Source organism: Zosterops lateralis, assembly GCF_965231275.1.
Source record: "Zosterops lateralis genome assembly, chromosome: 1".
In the NCBI taxonomy this organism is placed as follows: Eukaryota; Metazoa; Chordata; class Aves; order Passeriformes; family Zosteropidae; genus Zosterops; species Zosterops lateralis.
Window position 1 is genome coordinate 20,275,870 of NC_139762.1, and position 27,308 is coordinate 20,303,177.

Consider the following 27,308-nt stretch of genomic DNA (forward strand, 5'->3'; position numbering starts at 1 on the left):
TATATGATTTAGTGTTTCATCTTAATGAGAATTAAAAGCTACTTAGTAATGTGCTTTGAGTCCTTAGAATTCAAATTTCAAATTTTCCTTTTTTCTCTGTGGAGGAGGATGAACTGAAGCAGAGCACTGATAATGTTAGGCATTATGGAACAGTTGACACTAAAATGGAAAATAATAAGAAAAAATGTGACAGATCTTGCAATAATTAGATAGTATTAGAGAAATAAATTTATAAGAAATTTATAAGAAGAGGTAAAATAACTATTGGGATAAATTACTCTATAAATAAGCATTTTTCTGAGTAAGATTCATATGAAGGACTACTGGGAATGTTAGTGAAACCACTGTTGCAGACGCTTGGATGAAAAATATTTCTGAATTGTTGAAAAATATTTCAGCTGGATTTCTGAGAGAGGGCTACATGACATTTTTTTGGTCTGGATCAATTCAATCTGCTGCTTTATAAAAATATAAGAATAGGATTCTCAGTTAATCTCAATATTTTACCAGACCTCTAGATTAATGTTTGTATAATTTTTAATGTGGGAATTTTAATTATTAAAAAATTAGAAAACCAGATGGAATTACAAAACAGCAACAGATTACTTAATTAACTTTTGCCTACTGGGATAAATAGAACATACCACAGAATATATCAAAGCAGACACCAATGAGACACTATACATCCATTAGTATGCAGGAAGTTTTCTCTTCAGACAGCAGTTCTTATCAGACATAAGCATATGCTTATCAATCTTTTTAAACAAACCAAGAAACTCCTCATGTTATAATCCACAGCATATAAAACATCATGGCAAAAATCTGAAGAAGTATTCTATGATGCTCCCCACAGACCAGTGGAATCTTTTACCTAAGTACATGAGGTGGAAAAAATGAAAAAAAAATTGGTATTATTTTATGAAGGAGTATAACATGTAAGTTAGTCTGCAAATACTAACAAACATCCTTCAGCTGTGAAAGGGCCTTAAAGCAAAAGTAATCAAAACATCAGATTTTAAATTGTTGACATATTTGTCTAATCATATTACAAATACTCTGTCAGCTCCATTGCATGACATGTATTACATACCTTGGTAAAAATAGGAGTGAATCAGATGAAGAGCAGACCTGTAAACCCATAATAATATAAATCTTCTTTACTTATATGAAATATCCCTTGAACTTATTGCAGAACTATGTAGATTTTTGTAAATTTCTTAGTATAGTTTTCAAATACGTTCTCTGAAATAAAAATTATTTTAAACAGGATTCCAAAAGCTCTACAATGGCTTCTTTTGGAATGAACCCTAGCTGACGATTTCCAAGATTCCTGGAAAAACTGATGATAATTATTGCACACCAAATACGTTCCTACGTGATGTGCACTGATACCTTTTTATTTAATAAAAATGAGTGTCACCATATATATGTGCATACATTTGGTTATTGCTATCAGAATTAACAGCCTGCAATTTAAGCCCAGCCTATTAGAAAAAGGGCTCAGCAGATCCACACAAATGGAAATGACTACTTGCCACAGGTTTTTTAACCAGGCTTCAAGACAATGTGTTTGTTAGTACCTTCAGATTAATACCAGTTAGTTTTTGAACAGTTTTAATCTCATGCTAGATGATTTAAATCAGATGAAAATAAAAATGTGTTACCCAAAATAAAATAATACAGAAAATACAGTATTGTAGTATTTACTGAACAAAATAACAAAAATCATGTTTACTTTTTTTTTTTTTTTTTAACAGCGTTAAGTAATCAAATTTAGGCCATACAAGCATCAACAAGAAATGTAAGTAACTTTACTATTAAGGTGGTAACTACAACTTTTTAAAACTGCTCGAAATCCAAACCCACAAATGTTGTATACCTCACTTAAAAATCATTCAAATGCTTTGCACAGTATGTAAAAAAATTGATAGTAAATTACTGCTATGAAATGTACATGCAGTACCTGAATTTTATATTTCAATACCTCAGGCCCAGATCATGAATGCATTTAGGTTTCCACTCCTCAGGGAAGCTCTGGGTTTCCGTGTGTACTAACCCCTTCCCTGAAAGGAGTAACTGCTTTTGATGATGTGAATTTATAGTGTTGTCTTTCCCTATGCAGGGAGGGAAAGGGTCAATTTTACAGAAAGAATGGTTCCAATAGGCAGAAAGTTTATGGCACTGCAACTACATGAACCACCTTCCCTACACAACATAAAAATATTCTAATATTAAGGATTATTTTACAACTCAGTGGAAATATGCAGTAATGCAATTCATTTCCTTTGTCTGGATGACAAAAATGCAGTCTTAACAGTCACAAGAACCCGCCTTGTGTTAGCTATAAAAAAAAATATATTTATATATATATTTATGCAACTACTATGTGCATTAAACAAAACCACTGTATGAATCAGCAGGGTTCAATAACACTTGTATCTGAATCTCTGGAAGGGGTGCATTGAAGTCTATGGTGCTTCTCAGTAAGGACTCACAATGAAATGGCAAAGAATAGAAATCCATTTATTTTAAATCTTATTTTTCTTACCTCATTGCCTAAGAAATGGTCCCTAAGCTCTCTGGCAGCTAAAAGGATCTGTTACCTTTACTTCAACCTACTGCTGAGAAATGAAAATTACACCTTAATACAAACCTGATAATTAATTTTTTAGTGAACACTGAAAATTAAAATCAGCCCAACATCATTGTGAACTCCTATGAAATAATTCCACCATTGTGAAAATTCTCTGTGGTCTTCAGTTCTTACCAATCTGTATATCATGAGTTGTTTAGCAGGCTAGTAATCAGCAATGTACAAGAAACACTGTATTACTCCTGAAAAGCATTTACATTGTGACTCACTCAGGTTGCCAAGTTATTTTAGAATTGAAAAGTGTATTTCACATCTGCTTATATAAATGCTGGAAAATTCCTTTTTTTTTCTTCTTTATCTGTCATAAAATACTTTTCTCAATCACCTGTGATCACTGATCAGTGCCCTTTGCACTGAAATGGTACAGATTTTTTCCTCAGTCTTTGAGATAACAGAGAAGAAGACTTGAACCAAAGGGCAATACCCTTGCGCACCAAAGCTTTATTATATTTCTGATTACTGTGCATCCCCACACCTAAAGCAAATAACATGGCACTTGTGCCATAGTTCTGATACTGTAGGTGTCCACTGACAAGTGTTCTGCATGAACCATTGTGTCCCAGTCCACTAACAAAAACTACTGTGCAGTAGTAATCTGGTATCTTAGATAGTTTTTCTTCTTGGACAAAGTTTATCCAGAATCTTCTTTCTATCAGGCTACAGCAGCTTAGGGGTCCTTTTCTTTAAAGAGAGGCAAAATAAATGTCTTACACCTGTAGGCCAGTACTGGTGTTCTGTCCCAGAAATTTTAGCACTGCTCTGATACGATGAACCCTTCTTTTTCTCCCACTGGTTCCACCTCAGCATAGGCAGGATGTCCAGATCCTCTTCTGAATTTCATTGCTGGCCATCTGCTTGGACGTCGCTACAACAGCAATAACAAAATAAACTTTTATGAAGGGTACTACAATAAATTATTAATAAAAACATCTAACAATATCCCGCAATTTTGACTTCTCATAGTAAACCACACTCCCTGTAGTTGTTACAGGAATGGAAAGGCACAGTTCAGCAGCAGCAAAAGGTAGAGGAACTAATAATCCCACTTTAAATTTGTGAGTGATGACTGTTCTCAAACATGTAAACAATTACCACTATTCTTAGCAATGAAGAGGATGAAATAGCTCCTGTCTAAAATGGTTGATTATTGGATTTTTCACATAAAGAATGGATGATCCACTAACCTCCAGAGGATGTGTCCAATGCCCTTCCTTCCTAGTTCTGCATAGGAATTTTCTAACATACTCTATGCCATGGGAGAATACGTGGCAGTGTTGACAGGAACTTTAATTAAAAAAAACTATTTAGGATAAAATTCTGGCACGCTTATGCAGGACTCTCAAAATAATGACTTTCTATTTCAAGTGCCATAATTTTTCCTTGAGTGGTTTATTTTGATGGTTCAAATAGAAGCAACAATTTTATTTAAACTTAAGAGCTTTGGGTACAAGAGCCTTAAGAAGTCCTAACCAATTTCCACTAGGTTATTGGGTGCCTGCTTTAAAAACAGGTCATAAACAGAGAAAATAAAAAGTTTTCTTCTAGGAGATAAAAAAATTCCTGTATTACTATGTATCTCTAGGGAGGAAAAGTGTTTAAAACAATCTGTATTTTCAAATGAGTTAATGTCAGGTAAGGCTCAGATTTTGGGTGACCACTCTGAGATTATGTCAAAGGGAATAGCTTTCAGGAAAATAGGGAAACTCCTTCACAGAGTCAGTGAGAAGAAAAAGCCTTCCTAAAAAGATTTTTCCCTATTGAAAATTTTATCTGCCAAATATACTGATTTATTTCTCTTTACTGATAAGAGTTATAATCTGCTTGGAAGGAGGGCTAGAACACAGAGCAACTTGTATAGAAACATTGCAGGAAAATGAGAGGAGAATCAATGAAAACAAGTTACAGCCTATATTTTCAGTGACAGCTCAAAAGCTAAATAATTTTACTTTGTGATCTTTCTCTGAATATAAACACTGCATTTGATCTTCTGTCCCTATAATACCCCATTTTTATTTCCTTTCAATCACAAAGGATACCTCCTGCTCCTGAGGGATGCTGTTGGTGACCATAGCACAGCCACAGCCATGATGTTTTGCTGGGACTCATGGTGCTGCTGGGCAAGAGTCATTCAAGGAATATTGAGGTGCCACTGAATCTTGTTGGCAACAAACCACACAGCTGACTGCAGGCACAGCTGTCACAAAGTCTTCCTCAGTGACCATTGTTGGGAAGACACCACATAAAAGCAACTGCTTCCTTTTCATCCTGTTGCAGGATCAGGTTACTTTTGAGGCGTTCAGAGTTAAATTCTCTTTGGCAGCTAATTTAAAATCCCAGGCCTTTCAGTGCAGCACCTTCCTACAAAGTAGGAAGACAGAACACTGTCTTCTTTAATGGATGTGTCTTCCTAACAAGGAAACTTAGTCTATTCAAACTTTGGAGAGGTTTTTTAACCCAAGCTTGATTCTGTGTGTTTCCAAAATTAAGAAGGACAGTTTGGTTACTGCTAAAGAAAAAGGGTCATATTCCATTCTTAGGCTCACTAAAGTAAATCAGGAATAATGCAATTTTAAACGTAAAGGGTTTACTTCAGATTTACACTGATACAAATGAGAAAGGAATTTGAAGGAGAGGTCTCTAATGAAACAGGAAAAGGAAAAACCATTGGAAAACCAGCAGGAAAGAATAACTAGAAACAGTATCAAATGGCGACAGGTAAGGATGAGCTGGGTTTTAATATACTAAGTAGCTCTCTAATTTAATTTTAAGTTGTACCTATGATTAGTTACTACTTCATTGCTACATTGATGAAAGATACTAAAATTACCATTTTATGCTACTCTTTTCAATTTGCCTTCCAGATGATTAGTTAAGGAACAGATGTGTATCAGTTTTAATGATAAAAAGCCTTGACATAAATATGGGCTGTTTTTCCAGAAATAAAGCAAAAGACTTGAAGGTCATCTTCTAATATTGCAGTTACAGTTTTCTGTGGTTTCTTGTCACGTCTGAGGTGAGATTTTCCCTTTATAGTAATTGTTTAATTTCAGCTTCATTATGTGCATGTTTACAGTTTTAAAAGAGAGCACTGACAAACTATCAATTCATTGCCTTATGTAACCCCTTGAAAGCTGTAAAAATATTTCAGCTTTAACTGAAAAATCCTTGAAAAGTAACTTGATAGATATTGAGAGATAAAATGTTCCTTCAGTTACTGAAGCAGCTCAGGAAGTACGTAATGCAGTCTTTCTCTTTTTTCTCTGTGAAGACTAATTAAAAGACAGAAAGAAATCTCTACCCCCAAAAAAACCAAAAAACAAAAAGACACCAAAGAACCTCACCAAACCCAAGCCAAACTCGGAGAAAGTAAGCTGGGTATTTAATTAACTAATTCCCAATTTTTGCAGGAAAAAATATGTTTCTTCCTCTGGAATCAGAACACTTAAAGGAAATCCTCCTTAGCTGTGGCTAGGGAGTTGTAACTCCTTCTTCTTTTCAATGTATTACAAAGCAGGAAAACAGCATTAGTTTATTATTATTATTATTATTATTATTATTTTTAAGTTTCCTTGGGTTCACTTTTTTAAGCAGTGAAGTTGAGAGAAATACACTTGTGACCCTACATGACCAGGATACAGAAGAAATATGTTGAGATGCAGGAAAATAATTTATGATACACATTAAAAAAGTTAGTTCCTATTGAAGATCAGTAAGATAAAAGGAAAAAAATCCAGGAGTTGGATAATCCATGGAAAGTGAGTTCTACTTTTCATGTTTCCTCTATATCATTGCTGATGGCTGTGCAGGATGTTGGACTTCCTGCAGCAATACAAAGACTAAAATAAGTATGTTGATATCCATCTTGCAGAAAAGGCAGAATTTATAACTTTTTTCTTACTTCTTAGGGAAAAATAGAGAGGATTCCACCTATTAAAACTAAAGGGTAGAAACTAGAGTAACTTCTCACTCTGGTTGCCAGGAAAGTGTATTCCAAGTATATTCTTTTTGATCAGTTTCTTCTTTTGACACCTTTCAATATCAGAGACTTTTAAGCCTTATAGGGCCTCATTTTTCCATGAAAATCATATGATCTTATTTAGATATGTTAAAAAAAAAAGGAGTTTGATACATATTTCAGTGCAGTTATTGAATACAGTCTAAATAAAACTCAGTTGTTATGAACTGAACATGGTTTCTAGAGTTATAGTTGATGATGCATTTTAAGATTGCTAGCTTTAGACCATCTAATTTCCTGATGAACAGTAACCAATATTAGAAGATCAGTTACAGGAGTATGGACATTTGTGTAAAGTTGTGTTGAAATACTGGTATCTGAAGACTGATGCCCTGCTTCTGAGAGTTTTTGATGCTGATGTTATCACTATCTCTGAAATTTATGCCACTTAACACTTTTCATCTGAGATGGTAATTTATCAAAAGCAACTGTAATAATGTACATTTTGTTAGCTGCAGCAATTATAAGCTTTTACATTTTCTTTCATACCTCTGCATGAAGACAAGTTTCTACCAGTAATGACAGAAGGAACTTGGCAAAAGGTGTTACATATTTGATATTCTTACATCTCAGCCTTTATTATCCCCATCCTTAGTCTATATTTCCCTGAGTACAAAAATGGAATGAGAACAATTCTGCACAGACCTGCAATTTCAGAAGAGCAGTAAAGGAAAATAGTAATGAAATATTTGCCCCTCTGTCACCTCCTCGACCCTGTCACACACATTTTGTTCTTTAAGATTTCTAAAACACTATCAAAAGTTTCTTTGTATATTTCAACCACCATAAAGTCCCAGAGTGGTTGTGCATGCATCAGCTCTTCATTCCTATTCAGCAGTAAACTTGAACAGTGGATTTCATCAGGATATATGCACAATCTTTTTAAAACTGAATTTACATTAGTAAAAATACTTGACATAGCATGAGAAGGTCAATCTTTCAAAGTCTTAACTCTCCAGAGCTCCCTAGTAAACTTGATTTACCACTAAAGTACACAAAAACTGAAGTCATTGATCACCTTTTAAACTGAATGCTCTGGCACAACTTTGTGTCCTCTATGTATTGATTTTTTTCTATATTTCAATCTTTCAAACTTCCAGAGGACTGGTTCACAGTGTCTCATGAAGGGCTGCATCTTATATTTCCACTGATGTCAATTTCTTTGTCTAATTCAGGAGTAAAATCAGATTTAAATCTATTTAAAAGCTTTACTCTTTAACCACACTTTGTCAAGAAGGTCTATTTAACTCCAATGATATGGAAATAAGCAAATATGGAGATATCCCAAATCTGGATTTATTGTCAAAACTTCAGAAAAACTATTATGACTTAATAAAATAGATAAAGAAAAAGGAAAAAAAACCAACCCTATAGTAAAGTCTTACTAAATGACTAAATGTTAATCTGATACTACTCAAGACTCATTAGTCTAAGTACTTGTCCAGCGTTAATGTACCTCAGTAGTCAGGGCTCTGGTTTCTTGTGAGAACTAAAGATCTTTCTGTTACCAATTACCTTGACCATAATGTGTATTTTTGTGCTCAAAATTACCTGAAATTTATGCATCAGTCTTTAATCTCTTTTAGAAACACCCAATTTATTTGGTAAATCACAGTCAAAAGTGGATGAGGCTACAAATATCTGAAACTATACTTCTGATACATATTCCTAGGAGTAAGAAAAGAACAATTGCCCGACACCATGTTAAACTCATATTTTGAAGAAACTGTTCTCAAATAAGAAATGCTTCAGATTTAAGCTTCAGTAGAGTAATTTACTGGCTTCATTTATTTTTCTTTTTGGCAGAAGTACTTGTTTAACATATCTTTTTGTGACTTAAACCATCTCTCTGTAGCAGTTTCTGCAGTCTTACGTTCATCTGAGGAGTTGGCAGCTGAGGGATGAGAAACAGAATGCCTCCTTCCTCTACACCTTTGACTTTTATTGTCAGTGTTTATTTATTTTAGTGCTTCTCCCTTGTGGTCGATTTAGGTTTCCCTTGCTGAACTGCTGGTTCCTGCTGAGCTGGATAAGCTTTGGAAAAATAACTTTACTATCAGTACTAGGCAATGACAGTGAGATCAATGACAATACTCCAAATGCCAGGATACTGCAGGACTTTGAAAGAAGAGAAAAATGATACCTGTTCTTTTCTTTTTAATTATCATCTTCAGGAAACACAATTCAGCCTGAACATTTGGACAAAAATTAATTGATGACCATGTTAAGCCTGTTTCAAACTAAAAGCATAATCCCCTGTAAAAAACAATGGGCCATATCCCAGAAGAAAACAGCAGAGCTGTGTGAGCTCCATCAGCTGGCTTAGACAGCTGAGGATCTCATTCTTTTTACAAAAACCCTTCTTTTTTAAATCTGTCTCCTATTTTTTTATGCTTGAAAACGTACACTGCATTTGTAACATTAATGCAGAAACCTAGAAATGGTGCGGGGAAAACATGGCTGGATGTTAAATCTGGCTCTTATTCATGGTGTGCTGTTACAAACAGAGAAGTAAAATGGTGAGCCAGAAATGCTCATTAATTTCCTGAGCTCTGAAATACCAAGAACTCCAGCATTTTAAACTATTTTCTCAAATCATTTCCTTCCTCTAAGCAGACAGGGGATGAGCAGAAGGTCAAAATCTGAAGAAAATCTATTGCTAGATGTGTGTGCCAGTGAATGTTTTCAGATACCAAAATACAATCCCCTATACAGCCCATCATTAAAAAATTCCCCCCAAATTAGTACTTTCTCAGACCATCCCAGCTAGGGCTCAGTATTTAGAAACCATCCTCAGTTCATGCTAACAGTCTTACATGCTGTCAGCTTTAAGTGAGACAGAGTTAAACAACAGGAATGCAGATCCTTTCATGCTGGTTGGTCTTTATGCTAAAAAACAGTCCCAGCCTTATTTAATTTACTACCAAATACATAATTTAAGGTAAATCAAGGACATAATTTAAGTTAAATTGAGAGGAATCAAGATGCATCCTCCATGCTCTGATCCCACACTAATACTTATTTGATGAAGATCTGCAGCTGTTTATTTCTTCCTCCCTCCTTGTCTTTTCCCTGAAGGTCACTCCCTGGCTTGATAGCACCAGTTCAACTCTCTGTGTGGCCATCTAAACAGATTCCTGAAGTTATCCATCTTAAACATCCAAGATGAAGTAAAACAAGCAACAAAAAAAGACATAGTTGTGTACATGTGTGTGATGTGTATAAGTGTACATGTATAATTTTAAGCAGCTGAACCAGCAAAATAAAGCTGTGGAATTCCTCCGAGGAGGCTGGGAACATGAAGGCAAATGGTGTGACCTTCAAAATAGGATCTTAACTGAAAAGAATGTTAATTTTTAACCACAAATGCCCACAGTGCTCTTCAGAGTGTGACATATTAACTACTATTAATACATACGCAACTACTATTACATAAGTTCTGAATTCATTCATATTCTTACAGCTTTGGAGTCCACAGATGTTAATAAGTTTTGTAACTATAAGCTGAGTACAAGAGAAAAGCTCTTTTGCCTGAGGCTAAAAAGTCCTAATTTGAAATGTCATTTTAGAATCCTTAAAATCCTTTGCCTCTAGAGAATCACCAAAGTAAAATTTTATTCAGCTGTTTACAAGCCTCCCATAATCACACTTGGAAATGGTATCATTGTGTCTGTCTGGGAAGAGACATCCCAGTGTTTCACTTCTTACCTTCATATGACAGAATCACAGAATCTGCTGAGTTGGAAGGGACCTACAAGGCCATTGAGTCCAACCCCAGCCATTACTCGCTGTGAGCTCCATGCATTCTACTCCTTCTATTCCATACAGTGCCACCCCTCCACCTCTCTTGCCTGCCTGTCCCTCCTGAAGAACCTGTACCCATCCAACAGGGCACTCCTGGCACAGGATCCATCCCACCAGGTTTCACTTCTCAGCTGCGGCCAGATCATGTTGCCTTTGGTCTCCAATGGCAGAGCATTGTGATGACAGCTGAGGTAAATTTCAAACCTCAAAAGGACTTTGGGTCACAATATAAGGAAGGAAAGGAAGAAAACCACAAAGTATGCAAGTGAAAACTTGTATCATACAACCCTTCTGTCCACAGATAACTGAGTGCAAACATGTAAAAGATAACTGAACAAAAAGTAGTCAGACTCATACATTGTTTCTCAATTTGCTAAATGTTTTCTTGACATTAATTGCTCTCAATGCCCAAGTTCAAACACATATGTAAATAATTAGAGAGTAAAAATACAGAAAAAAGAAAGAACACAAGGGGAAAAAAAAGGAAGAATTAATATATAAAACTAAAGCTAAAATTTGACCCATAGCTCATTGAAATCTGAGCAAATCCATCTGACTCAGCCAGGAATTTCTTTACTCCTCTTTATATTGAGCTCTGGACCTCTAGATCACTTGTGCAATGATCTGTATCACATGTATGCAATCCATGACATTCAGCACAGCATGATTGGCTTCTGGGCCGTCAAACCTTGCATCCTGAATGCAAGTATACTACATAAATTAGTAAATAAATCAATCACTTTTTAGTTGTGTTACAGCTAGTGTGCAGTGATATATGTTATAGCTAGATTTCGGACATAAACTTTGTTGAAAAAGTCATGAAGAACATTATTTGACATGTATCCTACTTTACAAAAATCAGGCCAAATCAGCTCAAAATATACTTAAGAGACACAGGATTCCTCAAGGTAAGAGCATGTAATGTGATTAAAGAGAGGAAACCATTGGCAACTAAATAAAATTCAATGGAGAGGAAATACTGCAAGGGAAATGATAAGTAAATAGAAAACCAAGGCATGCAACATGTCTTCTGTCACTCTGCAAGCTAATCTTTGTCAATATTTACTCTTCGCTCTTAGGAAGAGCCTGCATTCATTGAAACTTTGACTGAAGTTCCCTTGACTTTAAAAGCTGATAATTCACTATGTCTTTGAGCGACCAGAGAAGTGTCCAACCTAAACAATGTTGAACAGTGTAGAGGCTGGAAGAAATAGGAAAACTGTGCATTTTGATTTGAATCTTCTACATCCTTAACAAAAAGTGGAACATTTTTGAAAACGTGTTGAAGTGTTTGGATTGTATTTTTTTTAAAATTGCACATTACCATAGGCAAATTGAATAGCATTGGCATGTAAGAGTTATCAAACTCTTTGTTCAAAATAGCTATTTTTATTCCTGGTGGGGCTGCACATGTGTGCTCTGTTCAGCAGGCATGAACAATAACCCCTAGGGAAGCATTTGCTTCAGACTTAAAAGGTAAAAAAGTAATAGAATAATGTAGTATGTTCTAAGACAATAGCTTTTGTAATAAACGTATTTTTCTTGGCTTGTGTGTATCATTTATTTAAACCAACTAGTGCACTCAGGATATCATTTAATGGTGTTCAGAGATGCCACAAGAGATTGCCTTTATCAGTGCAAGCGTAAACAGCACAAAGTGTGGGTATATTTATTCTTATCTGGGAGAGCTCACTTCATGACAAACATGAGTTGGATTTGAGATGAGCTATGTGAGAACCTGAGTGAGGAGGCAAGTGAATTTTGGGCGATATCTGCAAAGAACACAAGGAAGAAAGAGACTTAGAGCCTCAGATACCGGATCGGTTTATTATACTGTTCTTTATTCAGTAAGCAGTCAACTAAAAATTCTGTACACAGCCCTTAAACTAAAAAACCCAAAAAACCTGATTGAAAATGACAGTTTACCTACCAAATAATGTCAGTGTGTTAGATGTAAAAAGAAGTTTCTCTATTAATTATATTAGAGTTTAGAATGAATGCTATGTTTAATGTCTATATGATGCCTCTATAAAGTAACTTCTTTAAAAGTAAACACAAATGCACCAGGCTCCTGTTTCTTCTTTTGGCCAGCCTTAGAGTTATATTAATTACTAATGATAGATAAACTGATGTGGATCTTGATTTGGCTTGATGACTTGATGGCAGACTACAGTTTACTTGTAATGTTTTAGACATCTGCAGGAGGGAGTTGCCTGTCCATCTGTCACATCTTGTTTTAACTGTGAAATGTGCTTATTAATCAAGAGACTCATAGGAAACAGTATTATTTTCTGAAATATTTAGGTGCTTGTTCTCATTTCATGACCAAGCCCATGGCAATCTTCTTGAGCTCTTTTCCTAGAACAGTAACATCAGATCCATATTTCATTCACTTTCCATAAATAATGTGGCTTGTCTCCTGTGCTTTGTGGGCTATCATGTAACAGTTCATTCATATATTACTCAATTGCATAAATGCAATAAAGAATGATTTCTTGTAACACTGACCCATTTATACCAGTTTCACTTGATTATTTTTTTGACTTCATTTTCAAAAGGCAAGTTTGAGAAAAAATATTTTCTTCTTTGCATTGGAAACATGTAAATCCTATAGATCAGAATATAAGAATAATAAATTCCACTTAATATTTTTGGAATTGATAAAACAACTTTTTTCTTTGAAAATTAAATTATTAAACTTATTGAAAGCAATTTGATTTCCAGAATAGATTACTTTGTTATGTTCTAGTCTTATGATACAAAAATGGTTTTAGAGTTTTGAAATTTGTGTAAGTGTTCTGAAGTACAGTCACCCCCTATTCTGTCCCTTGTGATTTTCCCACTATCAGTTTTTGCACCTTTAACAGCTGGGAAAGGCAACCCCTTCATGACTAGTACTTTTCACAATTCTTACTAATGCTGATTTTTCACAAGTACCACAACCATCCTAGTAAACAATAGAGAACTCTATTGGTTACTAGGATAATTGTTTATAAGTTAGGAATAGGTTATACTCTCTTTTGCATAAATTTTATTTTGACTGATTTCTCCTTTATTTTGTACAGAAAGTTTATGTTTTTCTATTTATTTTAAATGACTACATTTCTTGCTAAAGGACATGTTAGCTTTGACTAATAATAGATTAATAGATAGATTAATGGCACCTCAGGATTAAATTCAGTGGAATGAGTTTAACAACACTGATTAAGGTACCTCTGTTTGCATGATGAGTATCAATGAAATAAATAAATTAACATGCCCTTACTACATTGAAAAGAAAAACAAAAAAATAAATTTGTATTGTAATTTGGTATACTTTTCTTAAGAAGTAGTGTTGCCATTTACTTAGCCTTTTCTATCACACTGTGACAGATAAGAAACTTGCTTTTACTAGAGTGAAAGTATAGAAATTCAATCTGTTTAAATTTAATCTGTGTGTGAGAAAAAGAAAGGGACAAAACCTCTTTCATACAAGGACTTCAGTGGAATTCTGTTTGTCTACATCAATAGTGAACTGGCTTGAAATGCTGCATAAACATAGAGAGAAAACTTTGTGTTATTATATGGATTCTGTTCCCCAATGATTAGAACAGTTACATTACTAGAACAGGAATACTAATAAACAATTAATTTTGATTTCTGTCACTACTGTTAAGAAGAATATTTATTATAATATGATGCAAAGGTTTCATGTCTCACTTCAATTCTCATTGCTGTCACTAAGAATAAATGTCTACATCTTCCTGGTCCAGACTTTTACCTAAGCAATCCCTAAGGTATGTCCCTAGAGACACTTGCAGTGGTTTTGCATCTTCACTGTTGTCTAATAGTAGGTGTCTGGGCTCTCCATAGTAAGGGAACACCACAAATGGGGGTTATGAACAGTCATCCCTTACTTCAATGTTCAGCAAATCTAAACTTATCACAAGGCAGAGGAATGTTGCTGAGTTAAAACAAAGAAACCAGAAGGAGGTGTAGGTATTCATGGGTTTTTGTAGACACAAACGCCTATGGAGAATTTTCCTTTCACTTATTTTTGTCTACAGTGGAGCTGAACTGATTAAATGTCAGCAACTGCAAGTAGGTATCTGCACCTAAGGTAGCTATCTGTATTTGAGGGAGAAAAATGTCAATTTATCTATTCCTAAAGGGGATTTCTCAAATAGGTAAGATGAATCATGGTCTAAAAGAGTCTGTTTCTCTCTACACTAATAGAAAGAGCAGAAGAAATGATAGATGTTAAAAATTAGGTGAAAATAATCTTTCCCACTCTCTAGAAAAAGTGTAAAAACATTCCTTTAAATGATGTAAGGAACAGCTAATACAAATTTTCCAGCTAAATCTTACTGAAGCCAGCTCCTCTGTAGCATTAACAATTAAGACTTTTTTCTTCCCCCCACAGAAAAAAAATTAGAAAAACTATATGTCCTGAAATAAAATGACAGTGCACAGGAAAGGTAACAGAAAAGTGCTGTTGTGAGGAAAATGAAGGACAGGAGAGAGAACTAGTGTGGTATCTACATATATCTCTTAGATATATGTCCTGTCTACAAGATAAAGAAGTAATAGCAATGGAGCTAAAGGAGTGGCGTGACAAACATGCTAAGAATAAAACAATATCACCTGCTTGGAGAGCTCCTGTTCTTCAAAGATTACACAGGAACATATTACATTAGGAACACAAAGATACTTTCTGATTCAGCTTTGTAAGATCTTTTTTGGGGACCCCAAACACCCTAGCCAGAAGACAGGGCTAGTGGCACAGTGTGTTGCTCTTGTCTTACCTCTATGAAGAAGAGACTAGCTGCTGATGTTGGGTGATGGTACATGTAGATGGTCACGAGGATGGCTGCAGCCACAACGAGCACCAGGACGAGAATGCCGATGATCAAGCCAGTGTGAAGAGTTCCGCTCTTCTTCTCCGCCGCGCTGTCATCTGTTGAAGCTGCACAAACAGCACACCTCTCAGAACAGTGACTTATGCCTTACCCATTCCATTACACAGATGGAAACTGAGCATTTGCTTTTTCTCTGTTACATATACCTCATTTTCTACAGCTCAGGTTGGAAAAAGATATTCGATGTCTCTTTTCCAGAACTGGGTAGTCTCATAATCTTAATGAAGAGACTTTCAAATGTTTTACTGATTCTAATTCAATAAATGATATTAGTATCCTTTCTTTTGATTGTAAAATGGACAGTCTAAAGTTCCTAATTACCTTCATAATAAATTTTGCTTTGATTTTCTTATAAAATTATTGCAATTGTCCCACAGACAGAAAGTACTAATTGAATACATTTTGAACACTCAATTTTCCTTTAAATATTCCAGTTGAGACCAGCAACAAACCCAAAAGCTATTAAACACATTCTGAAAGACTTCTTCATTAGCTTGTAGGAGAGTTTGGAACCACTCTTTGCAACTGAATCAGACAACCAAAAGTGTAACACATGGATGCAAATGATCCTGCAATATTTTGATATTGATCTGAATGGAACATTTATCATACCTAAGTATTGCAGATGACCATTCATTTACTAAACTTGATACCAAGAGGCCACTTACATTATGCTGCTGTCAAGATAAAAGAGGGATGTCTCTGTCACAAGCAACTTGTCAGCAGTGCTTCCAAATGAGTAACTGAAAGTCCTTCATCAACAGTGTAACATTTGGGGGAAAAGTTTCTCAATATATCAACCAACATCTGTAGAACTGCTTGTTCTTCATCATACTCTTGCATACAAGAATTACTGTTCTGCCCACTTCTGCAGGCAAATGACCCATTCAGAAGTTCTAGGTTTAAGAAACACTAGTAGAGCACTGGTAATTTGACTTCAGAAACTTCCATCATTCTCCTAAATGTTCTTCACCCAGAGGGTTCCTGGGCACCCCAGGGAAGTGATCACAGCCCTGAGCCTGACAGAGTACAAGAAGCATTTGGCCAATGCTCTCCAACACAGGGTGTGACGATGTGGTTCAGTGCAGGGCCAGGAGTTGGACTCTATTGTCTTTGTGGGTCCCTTTCAACTCAGCCTATTCTGTAAGTTTCTGTGATATTCCCACCACTTTCTGCTTTTCTGGAAATCCTTCTAATCACTTTCATGCATTATTCCACACAACACCTGTCTCTGGTCTTGCTTATAAGAAATTTTCTTTCAGTTCCACTTTTAAATTTCCTCTCATCATGCTTGTTTGGCAAGTTGACTATAATGAAAATCATTGATGCCTGCAACCATCCTTTTTGCTGTGCCATCCCCTTGAACAATTGGTTTGGTTGTCTTAGTGTGCTATGTTCCCTGAGGTCAGGGACTCCTTTTTGTTTGTTCTTTGAAGACAGATATGGGTTACAAGTATCACTTCAAACAAATCCCTGTTATTGTTATTAATAGGAGCAACAACAATAACAACAACAATAGCAATAAATGTACATGGTCTTTTACCATTCACCTGACTGAAGTAGAACACTCATGCTAATGTTAAAACAGAGAATTGGAAAATTATAGAAGAAAGGCATATTGATGCAGGGGCAATAAAAAAAAAAAAAGAGGAACAGTTAATCTGAGTGTTAGAGCACATACATCCATGTGTGGCAGCACACTTCTCACCAGACTAAGGAAGGCTGAGTGGTTTCTCACCCATCAGAACAGCACAGCACCATTGGAAAAAAAGGGAAAAAAGGAAAATGAAGATGCATTATCTTAGCCAAGACATATATCTGACTATTACTCCATGTAATGGTTATGCATCTCTGGGGATAGAGAAGAGATTCATGCACATATCCCTTGTTTTTGTCAATTTTTCCTCAATCTTGATTCAGGACTGTCAAAACCCCACAGTGTTGCTCTGCTCTGTCCCATAAAATCAGCAACACTCTGTGGAGTAAGGAACTGAGTAACAGGATCAGAGGATAAAGAAAAAGATCCCAATAGACTGGGAAGCTAAACTAGGGTGTGGGAAACATTAATGATTTTAATAGAAAATTCCAAGCATGATACCCACTCAGGTACAGCCTAATCCTGCAGGTATCATTCTTCTAAAAGTTCATGAGTATCTTTTATAATTAAAACTTCAATTTTAATTATACTGATTTTGGACATGAATTTTGAGTTTATGTATGAACAAGATCCAAGAACCAGGTCTCTCTCTGCCTAAATCTTATAAAGAGGTTTAATTTGCTTTCTTAGAGCTTAGTTCACACAAATGTATAGGGATTTTGAAATGGAAAAGTACTGTCAGCCCTGTTTGATTTTATTTTATTTAAACACGGTACATACAGTGAAATTTACCAGGCCATTCTTTATACTGAAGTGGAGGAAAGGAGATATTACTTAGAATCTGGAAGTTCTATTTTTCAAATTTTTAAAATTGTCTCCTAAAGGGTCATTAAAATATTTCCTAGTAGTTGAAGCACTATATAAAAAAGGATGCAAGATTCATGGAGAATACAGGAAAGAAAGGTGACCAAAAAAAGAGTCCTCTTATTTTCAGACAGTAGAATCTTTTGCTTGACATAGCCATCAATATTCACTTCATCTGAGAACAGACAAATGTTTAGAAACACCAGTCTTAGTTTCTGTTCGTGCACCGTAACAATATTTAGTACTTGTACATATATTTCAAATTGCCATACAAATGGAGATTAAGTAACTGAAAAGCCATCAGAAAAGCCCTGCTTGATTGTACATCTTCTTGGTTTGACTGTCAATTCCCACTGGTGAACAGTTAGTTCTGAGTCACTCTACTGAGAAGCAACTGCTCCCACAAAGGAGCAGAGGATTCACAGCTTGTTTGTCTCCTAATTATATTTTTGATGGATCCATACTCTTTACTTCAATGACACATTCATGCATCAAAAACTACTTTGTCGCTTCAAATTTTCAGGCCGATTTGCACTAAACGAGCAATTTGTATTGTTACTGTGTAATGGTTGAAGGCATAACATTTAAAAAAATGCTAGACTTCAACAAAGGTGCTAACCACTCTGTAAAGGTCATCAGTTTAATCTCTTTTGATCTGATATTTTCTCAGCTTTCAGCATCCAGCTTTGCAAACTAGAACACCATCATTTTGAAACAACACAGGTGTCAACTTCCTGACCAGTTTTCTGCTAGTCAAGGGCGAAGCACCGTGTGGACATCAGTGCAGCGATCAGAATGCCAAATGCAAAAAATAATGAATCAAAAGAAATGCTTTCCTTAAATTACAACAAGCTTAAGTAACTTGTAATTTCCATAATGGAAATTCAGTCCATTGACCCCAGGGCTCAAATACTCATGAGAAATTGATTTCACTCTCTGCACAGAGACAATAAAGTGTTGTCAACATTGAAAATACTTTTCGCTGCAAAATCAACTTCTTTTAAAAAGCCACCAAGGGAAATAGATGAATAAACAAGGACTTGGAAATTTTTTCAGGTATAGAAACCTTATTAATATTATCACTGCATGTCTGTTGTTCCATGCAAGGCTAAACCCATGGGAGGCTTTGTTTTATGACCAATCCTTTCTGAAAAGGAGTATTCTCAAAGGAACTTTCCCCAAACTTTCCTCTTCTTATGCTCAAGAAGCAATTGTTACATATAACACATTCTATATTTATAATGTTTTCTCAGACTCTTAAATGCATAAAACTTTTAAGCAGAAGGAGCCTGTTAATATCTCTAAGGTCAGTCTGCTTCTCATTAGGTGCTGAATGACTGGATAGAAAGAGCAAGTAACTTTTTTTTCCCTAATATAAAGGCACAGAATCCAAACAAGAAATAGCTATTCTGCTGCTGGAATGTTTAAAAAATAAAAGTGAAAACACAATAAAAATGTTCTTATTGTTTCCATGAGAAACACATAAGCACTATAAAACCTATGATTTAAAATAACTAGTATGTCTCCAGTTACTCTTGGGCAAGCTTCTCTTGGAGTAGGAAAACAAAAAAACCTCAAGCAATGAGTCTTGTCTTGCCATGGCACACATGGACTGCAATGCTGACTTTAACAGAGCAAAGGTGTCTACAAACTGAGACTGCTTTTCAGTGTTTACAAACTGTTACTTGCTGCTTGTAAACACATTGAGGATATATTGCCAACATTATTTTTCTCATAGCTACATATTAAGCCTTGAGGTCTGCAAAATAATGAAATAAATTGTTTTATATTACCTAATTTTAAGGTTTACAGAAAGTTTCTACTGTGATAGCTTTATATATGAGAAAACAAAATTGTGATAGACATATTTACACCTCTTATGATATGAGATGGGAAAGAGTTTAATTTCCAGATATTACTATCTCTGTGATTATAGAAATACGAAATATTTTACAGGAAAACTGAGGAAAAATAGACGAACTTCTGGTACTTCCTGGCTAGAAAATTTCTTTTATAGAAAGTGATGTGGAATAAAAGGTGAACGACAGACAAAAATGTAAAATTTCATTGCCTACTTGAAAAATAAAATTTTGCTTTTCCCTCCAAAAAACATGGCATTCCATTTTGCTCTTGCATTTTGATCAGATGGTAAAAGACCATCTGGAAAAAAGAATTGGATTTGAAACTCGAATTCAAACTCACTTATATACACATGAATAATTAAGGGATAAATTGCAATACCTTATTTGACCCTCCTGATTGACACACAAAGCCAGGGATATTTGTGTGTATTTAAATAGCAGCAATCAGCCTGAAGATGATAACTCACTCCTAAACTTGGTTATTTTCCTCCCCTTTTTTACCAGAAATGCATTTTCTCCTTTTTGGTCAGCAAAAGAGCAGAAACCTTCTCTTGCTGCATGATCTGGGGCAACTACAGATCATGTTCACGCACCAGCATTCCACCATATTACACATAACATTTCTAGCCTGGAAACTGTATCAATCCTATTTGAATGACTATGGGTTTGAGTTAATAGTCTCCTGCCAAGAGGGAGGACATAATGTTTAGGACAGCTGAGCACACAGGCTTCCAGGTACAGTGAGCTCAATAGAGCCACTGGATTTTCCCCTTCTCTAGGCCTCCGTTTACATCTGGAATGTGAATCTACCAGGAAACTCCTTGCTTTATGGGGCAGGTATATGGTTCTTCACACACAAGCCCTTTACATAACACAGATTCCTGAAAAGATGATTAATGACCTGTGGGAGGGAATAAGGGAATGTGCAGCTGGAAGGATTCTCCAGAGACTCAAGGGAATCCCCATAAAATTTTTCTCTTTACCTCTTTCAGGAACAGCATGCTCTGGAATTCTCAACTTATTCACAGTAATGGAGTGTGATTTTCTTGATTTGTGTTCAATCCCTAGACATTTGTTAACATTTTGAGGTTAAGCCATTGCTTTACTTGGTTTCATGATGATTTATAAAGTTATGGCTTGGCTAATGCTTTAAAAATTGATTTCCAATTGCGTGTAAGAAATGAAAGGTGGGCTCTGAGTGAGAATATTATGAGCTATAACACACAAAATCAGAATTCAGTATCTGGCTTTGCTATCAATTTTCTGTAGGACCCAGGGCAACTCAGTAAGTCTCTCCAAGATTGATCAACTGCTTAGTGTAGTAAATTGATGAGAGTGCATTACAGTCAAATCCCTCTGTTTATAGGATGGCAGTACTCTAAACATGTTAGCTAAGGGCCTTCATTCTTCTTTCATTCTTCAGCTCTAAAATATCACCTAGTGCTACAATAGTTCTCATCTGTATTAGTTATAGTTTGAGCTGGTTGAGACCATGTAAGCCATTACAATACTTAGCATCAAACAGCAGTTATCATGAAGCTCAGTATTGTACCATGAAGGACCACGCCATTTGCCTGTAAAAGCAGCTGACTCAATTTCAGATGAACAAAAGAGCTAGCTATTTATAAGAATTTCAATTCTCTCACTCCATTAATTCCTCTTAACCCTACTGAAAGCAAATACAAGACATTAAGGTAAAGCAGGCTGTTGCTCTCTAATGCTGTGTCAAGGGCTTGTAGAGTTACTCACCACAGTGCCCACCACACCTCTGGGAGACAGAACAACTTCAGGTATTTCAATGCAAAATCTCCAACTATATGAGCCTTCCTTCACCTGACCTTCACTTTTCCCATTTTTTACAGTGACTCATGCACACCGATGTCAAAGATGAATGAGCAGTGCACAGAAGATTGGAAAAGGCTGCAAAACTGGCTTAACTCTATGTAGAATAGGAAGTTAAAAAGGCAGAAGATCACAGGATCTTTGTGTGCCCAACCTGCCACACTGCCATAGCACTGACAGCAACAGGAGCAGATGATAAAACACTAAGGAAGGAAGCCTTTTCTTAAAAGTTTATCCAGTTTTTTCCATCTGCACTTAGAGCTACATGGGGTAGCTCTAAGTGCAGATGATTGGGTACAAAGTCAACAAAATGTAGATGTGTAATAAAGTCAGCTGTGTGCCTTTACAGCAAAGTCAGGAGAACTGTAAGAGTAGGAAACCAAAAAAACCCTAAACTAGTATGCAAGACTTCAATATGAGCTGAAGTGTCTACACACATCTCTTCTGTTTTTTTAACATCATGCTTATTCCATGTAATGTATAATGCTTAATATGATGAAAAATATCCGTATTTGCTCAAGGAGAAAGTGATATTTTACATTTATAGAAATATCTAGGGGTTATTTGCATGCCAGTGCCACTACTTTGGAAAACCTCTGCCATTATTTGATTGACTGTCTCTGATCCAATTGATAGTTTTTTTATGTATCTTGTGATAATAGCTGTAATAAGATGATGACAACAAAACTGGGATGGAGATTCAAAAAATTCAGGAAAAGGCACAAATGTCTTGTTTTAAGAAACATTTAAGTACAATTCAAAGTACCATAAAGCAAGTGGAAAATAAAAGTTTAATTATGCCATCAATAAGAATGATGATTATTGATGCAATATTCTATTTTTTTTAATTAGAATGAATGACTTCAGCACTTTTCATTTGTACTTGCTTTAAAAAGCATGCATAAAGCCCACTGGCCACTGCATTTAGTATGTAAGATGTATTTTTTCCTGTGTCTGATGCATGAGGAAGTTAGGAATATTTATATAAGAGGCTGTTGCTTTCCCAAGCTTATGTTCTTGGCTTTGGGTCAATTTCAATTTGATATCTGCCCTTAGACATGAATGCGATACCATACTGAACCCCAGCTAGGCTGTTAAGGCTTTCCTTAAATCACAAGTTTTCCTAGGAAGAAAAAACCTGAATTACACTTGGCACATAATTTCATGTTTCATACAGAAACATACATATGATCCCACACTTCTTCCTAAAATCACTGCTTTCCTATTCTGAGTGTTATAGCTGGATTTGCAGAAAGCAGGGACCAGCATTTAGGGAATTGGTTGAGTCTGAAGCTCAACTTTGATCATACCAAAGGCAACAAGAGAGATTTCTAATTTATCTCAAGACCTGTCTCTAACTTGAGCTGAGAAGATGCTGCTGAGAAATGAGAGAAGAGAAACAGCTTGGAAATGTTCAGAGAGATATAGAGTAAAATGGGGAATTATATCAGCATTTCTTAACCTATAATCTGAAGTGTGAAATAAAGTATATGGGAACAATCGCTGACTTATTTGAGTTATATTTTATTTTTTTCCTTTGGAATTTCTCCCCTACCAAAATAAAAGAAAAAAGGTAAAAAATCAGGCAACCTCTGTTTACAGGGCTCCTTCTGGTTTATCTGATAATGAAGATTGCTAATTGTTCTTGAATCTACTTATCTTCATATTTTTATCCTATACATTTCTATCCATCACCACCTCTTCCATTTCTCTCTGTTCTGACACTTTTCTCTTTTTTTCTTTTTTCTATTTATGAGACTATTGATAGAAACCATTTCAAAACTGCTCTTTGGTAAGATTTTGTTTATAAAAATACAGCACAGACAAAGTAAACTGTATGACCAGTTTTCTTCAAGGAAATCCTTGCTTCACTAATTGCATGAATCCTGCAATTCTAAGGGAACACCAGCATTTTTGATTAAGCGGAACATACAGAAGTAAACATATAATTACATAATCCATTACCTAATCTCAACAGGATTTTTCAATAGTGATATAAATCTTAAATCCTCTCTTTTTCATGAGAAAAGACTGGAAGAAAAGGTCTGAATCTTGGCCTGGAGGTTTCTGAACAGGAATGGAAACAAAACACATGAGCTAGGACACCCTGAAGAGAATTAATTTAAAGAAACCTTGCTTACCTACAAGTAAGATGCTCACTCTTAGTATGTAATTTAGGTTTTTCTCTGTATCTGATAGAATTAGGCACCCCATATAGTAACATATTCCGGCCTGAGCACTTCTTCTGGCTTGACATTTGATTACTTCCTCTTGCCTACTGCTTGCCACTGGCTAGGAGAATAGCCTAAAAGAACAGCTTGTGGATTCCTGGCTAACACCAGATGAGATGAAGCCTCTAGAAGGAAATCTCCTGTGGCTAGGCTAAGTTCTGACAGTAAAACAAAGCCATGTCTTGTCAATCTTATCTTATACAAAGTCCACTTTAAAACAATTTTAAGCCCCCACAAAGGTTATGCTTATATTTTTTTAATTTATTGTGTTTTACTTTAATATTGGGGAAGACTCAGCTAATTCATAATGACTTGTTAAGCTGAGCCACTGTATGACTGTGTGGTCACAATAACTTCTTCTATGTCAAAAATATTTGTTTTGCGTAAAAGGTTGGCTTACTTCTTTGGTGAAATATTTCTAATTTTCTGAATAATTTAGCAACTTAATCAAAAGAAATTAGTTATATGACACTTATCAGGCATTAGCTGGTGTCTAATGACTTGCTGCTGGAGTTCAGGGCATACAAGAAAAAAAGGCTACATTTTCTCCATAATTTGGAACAGCTCAGACTCCAATTTTTAAGAGAAATTAGGAAGACAGATGACTTATGGAAACTAGTTTCCAGACATAGGACTGTATTGGAAAAAATAGTGTTGGGTAAGTTTATCACTGTATATGAAGTACATAAAAGTAATCTTTTTCCAAAATTTTGTCTACATTTTGGTAATTTCTTACTGAGTTTCCTAATCTCTCAACATCAAATTAAGCTCTCTGTTGTACAAATGTTAATCCTGTTACTGCATTCCTGTTAGATGTATCTAGATCATCTTTGAAAATGTCCAGACGGGAGTGAAAAAAACCATGATACTGACATTTCCTAGAACTACATATACCAGGATGAACTTGTTAACAAGAAATAAAACAGCTTTCTTCCTCAGGCAGGTGGGAGGTGGTTCTTTTTTTATATCTTTTTTTGGGGTGATTTTTTGGTTTTGTTCCACCACCCCCTCCACTTTCCTATTTTTGAAACAAAAATTTCTGTACACCTTGATGAATGAGAAATGTAGCATTTGTCTGATATCTGCTGTCCAAAAGACAGACTTTTCTTTTGAGTTTTAAAGTTGAAGGACTGTGGAGGACTCATAGCAATCAAATCATCACAACAAAGTGTCTAAAAAGGTCAAATAAAATGTCTGGATGTGCTGGCCAATCATCTAAATCATCCACCAGGGAATTCTCAACAAGAAAATATTGCATTGCAGGATAGCCATGGCAAATTGCTCACAGTTTTTATGAAAAATTAGACTTAACTGTTTATTCAGTTGTGTTAAATGAGAAAATGACAAAACCAACATAATCTGAAATTAGTAACAAAAAAAAAGGGTACATTTTTGGTGCTGGACATCTCTTAGAACTTAAAAAATGCTTGTTATTTTAAGGAGAACCATGATATAACAAAAATTGTGATGTCATACCAGCTGTGCTTTAAAATGGTTTAGGCACCTATGTAACAGGCATCTGTCATGTCTGTAAAGACAGGGCAGGCAGAAGAAACAAAACCAAGCAAATTTGAAATGTACATTAAGATATGCCACAAAATTGTGGATGGTTTACAGCACAGTTGCAAAAGTTTTTCTCATATAATCAAAAGGTCAAAGCAGTATAACCAGAGCAAAAAAATTAAATGTATAACAATTTATAAATTTATAATATTTGATTTTGAAAGTTCTAGACAGAGGTGAGGTACACCTATTTCTGTGGAATCTTTTTGTTCTACCTATCCAGATATTGACCGCTACTACCCCAGGACACATCAAACTATAGGCAATCATTGATCCAATATAGCTTTGGTTTTCCACTATAAAGGGTTCCCTTTCATTAGAGTTTTAAAGGATTTAGTGTGAGAAAGTAGAGACCCTGTATTCATGACCTGGAATAATCTACTCTTTATGAAAAGGCTGACAAACCACAGAGAATCAAAGAATGTGCCTGCGGCTACAGAGGTTTTATCTGAGTCTAATCTAGGGGACACTGGAAAATTCAATGCATAATTGAAGATTCATCAAAAAGAGCTTCTCAGATTAAAAGCCACGTTTACTGTGTGAATGAGAAATCCTGGAGTGTTGCTTTGCTCTTATGTTGTTTGAAGTAATTTTCTTTTTTTTTTTTCCCCAATTCCAAGAATAAAAGGAACAGCTCAAAGAAAATGAATAATTACATCATGTATTGGTTTGTCCTCCTAAAATGCAGCAGATTTCTCTGTGGAAATGAACTTTCTATAAATAACCAATGCCTCAAACCCCACACCTTACCTACCAAGTAGGCCACAACCATCTATCACTTGCTCTAGGATTCAACACTTTCAAGAGTTTTTTTTTTTTCAGATCTTGGGCACAAACTAGACAAGTGAAAAAATAATCCTGCTGCAATTCCCAAACTGAAAAAAAGTGGATGTCTTGTCTAAATCCCACTTTTGGAACAATTTTTTATATAACAGCGTACAGTTTTGAGCTGTGTATGAGATGCCTGTGATGGAAAGATGCCTGTTCCTGGGTCAGCCACTTGCCATGGAGTGTTGGCTCACACAGCAGTGTGGGCACTTTTCAACCAAGAATTCGCCTCCAGCACAGAGCAGACGTGGAACAGGAGAATGAAGTGCTGACTACTGACCTCTAAGTGCACTGAAGCACTTTTCACAATAAAATAAGAAGCAATTTGATTTCAAGACAGAAAGAAAGTTTCAGAGACATTTCCATAGACAAAATGCTTCAAATGTACTACATTGAGTTTACAGATCACTTTATTCCAAGGGATCATTTATGCATCAAAGGAATGCCAATAAACACCACTTTCAACAAATGGACAATTCAATGCCCAATACAGCACGTGACCAGCCATGCTGGGGTTAGTAGCGACAAAATGACAGAGGGGAGACTGGAAAGGAAGAGGATGACAACTGCCCCCCATGAACAGATCTCTAGTTTGAGGGAAAGAGAAAATAATGGCTGAATATGACTGAAAAACAAATGACATGAAAACAGACCTACAAGCTATATGGCATCTGCACTCTGTTTTTTCAAAACTCGAATAATTCTCTGTGATGGTCCTGAGAAACTGCTGTATCTCAGCTGTTCTGGACTGATGTATGTGGGAACTCTGTCCATGATGTTGGGGTCCCCATGTAAGCTCAGGTCCAAACCTAAGCTATGTTGTAGATGAACCTATATTCAGTCCCATCTCTGATCTTGTATTCTGGACCAACACTGAAGGTAGCTCGTCTTCAGTCCTGTCCACAGACTGTGCCCCCTTGGATAGGCCTTAGAGCTCGTTTATCCTTTTGCTTCTGCAGAATTCCTGTGCAGACCTGGTTCATCATCTCACCTTCTCTAGGATCACTGATGGGTGATTCTTCCTCTGGTCCTTTCCTGAGCTGTCTGTTGGCAGCTGTGCCACTCTGCTGTGTCACTGCTCCGTTCTTCATCAATCTGGCTTCCTGCCTTGACCCTGGGTGAGCCTTGTTGCTGCAGACTCATCTGGTGGT

General features: G+C 35.8%; 1 protein-coding gene across 2 annotated transcripts in view; it reads right to left on the reverse strand.

The window, feature by feature from the left end:
- Positions 1-3,076: 3,076 nt before the first annotated feature.
- The window catches only part of PLXDC2 (plexin domain containing 2), a 250,408-nt gene continuing 226,176 nt past the window's right edge, over positions 3,077-27,308 (reverse strand). For both annotated transcript variants that reach the window (XM_083861238.1, XM_083861239.1), the window contains exons 13-14: positions 15,257-15,417; positions 3,077-3,518 (exon numbers count right to left, since the gene is read on the reverse strand). In XM_083861238.1, coding sequence (XP_083717364.1) covers positions 3,402-3,518; positions 15,257-15,417 — 278 coding nt within the window. In that variant the 3' untranslated portion in view covers positions 3,077-3,401. The remainder of the gene's footprint in view (positions 3,519-15,256; positions 15,418-27,308) is intronic.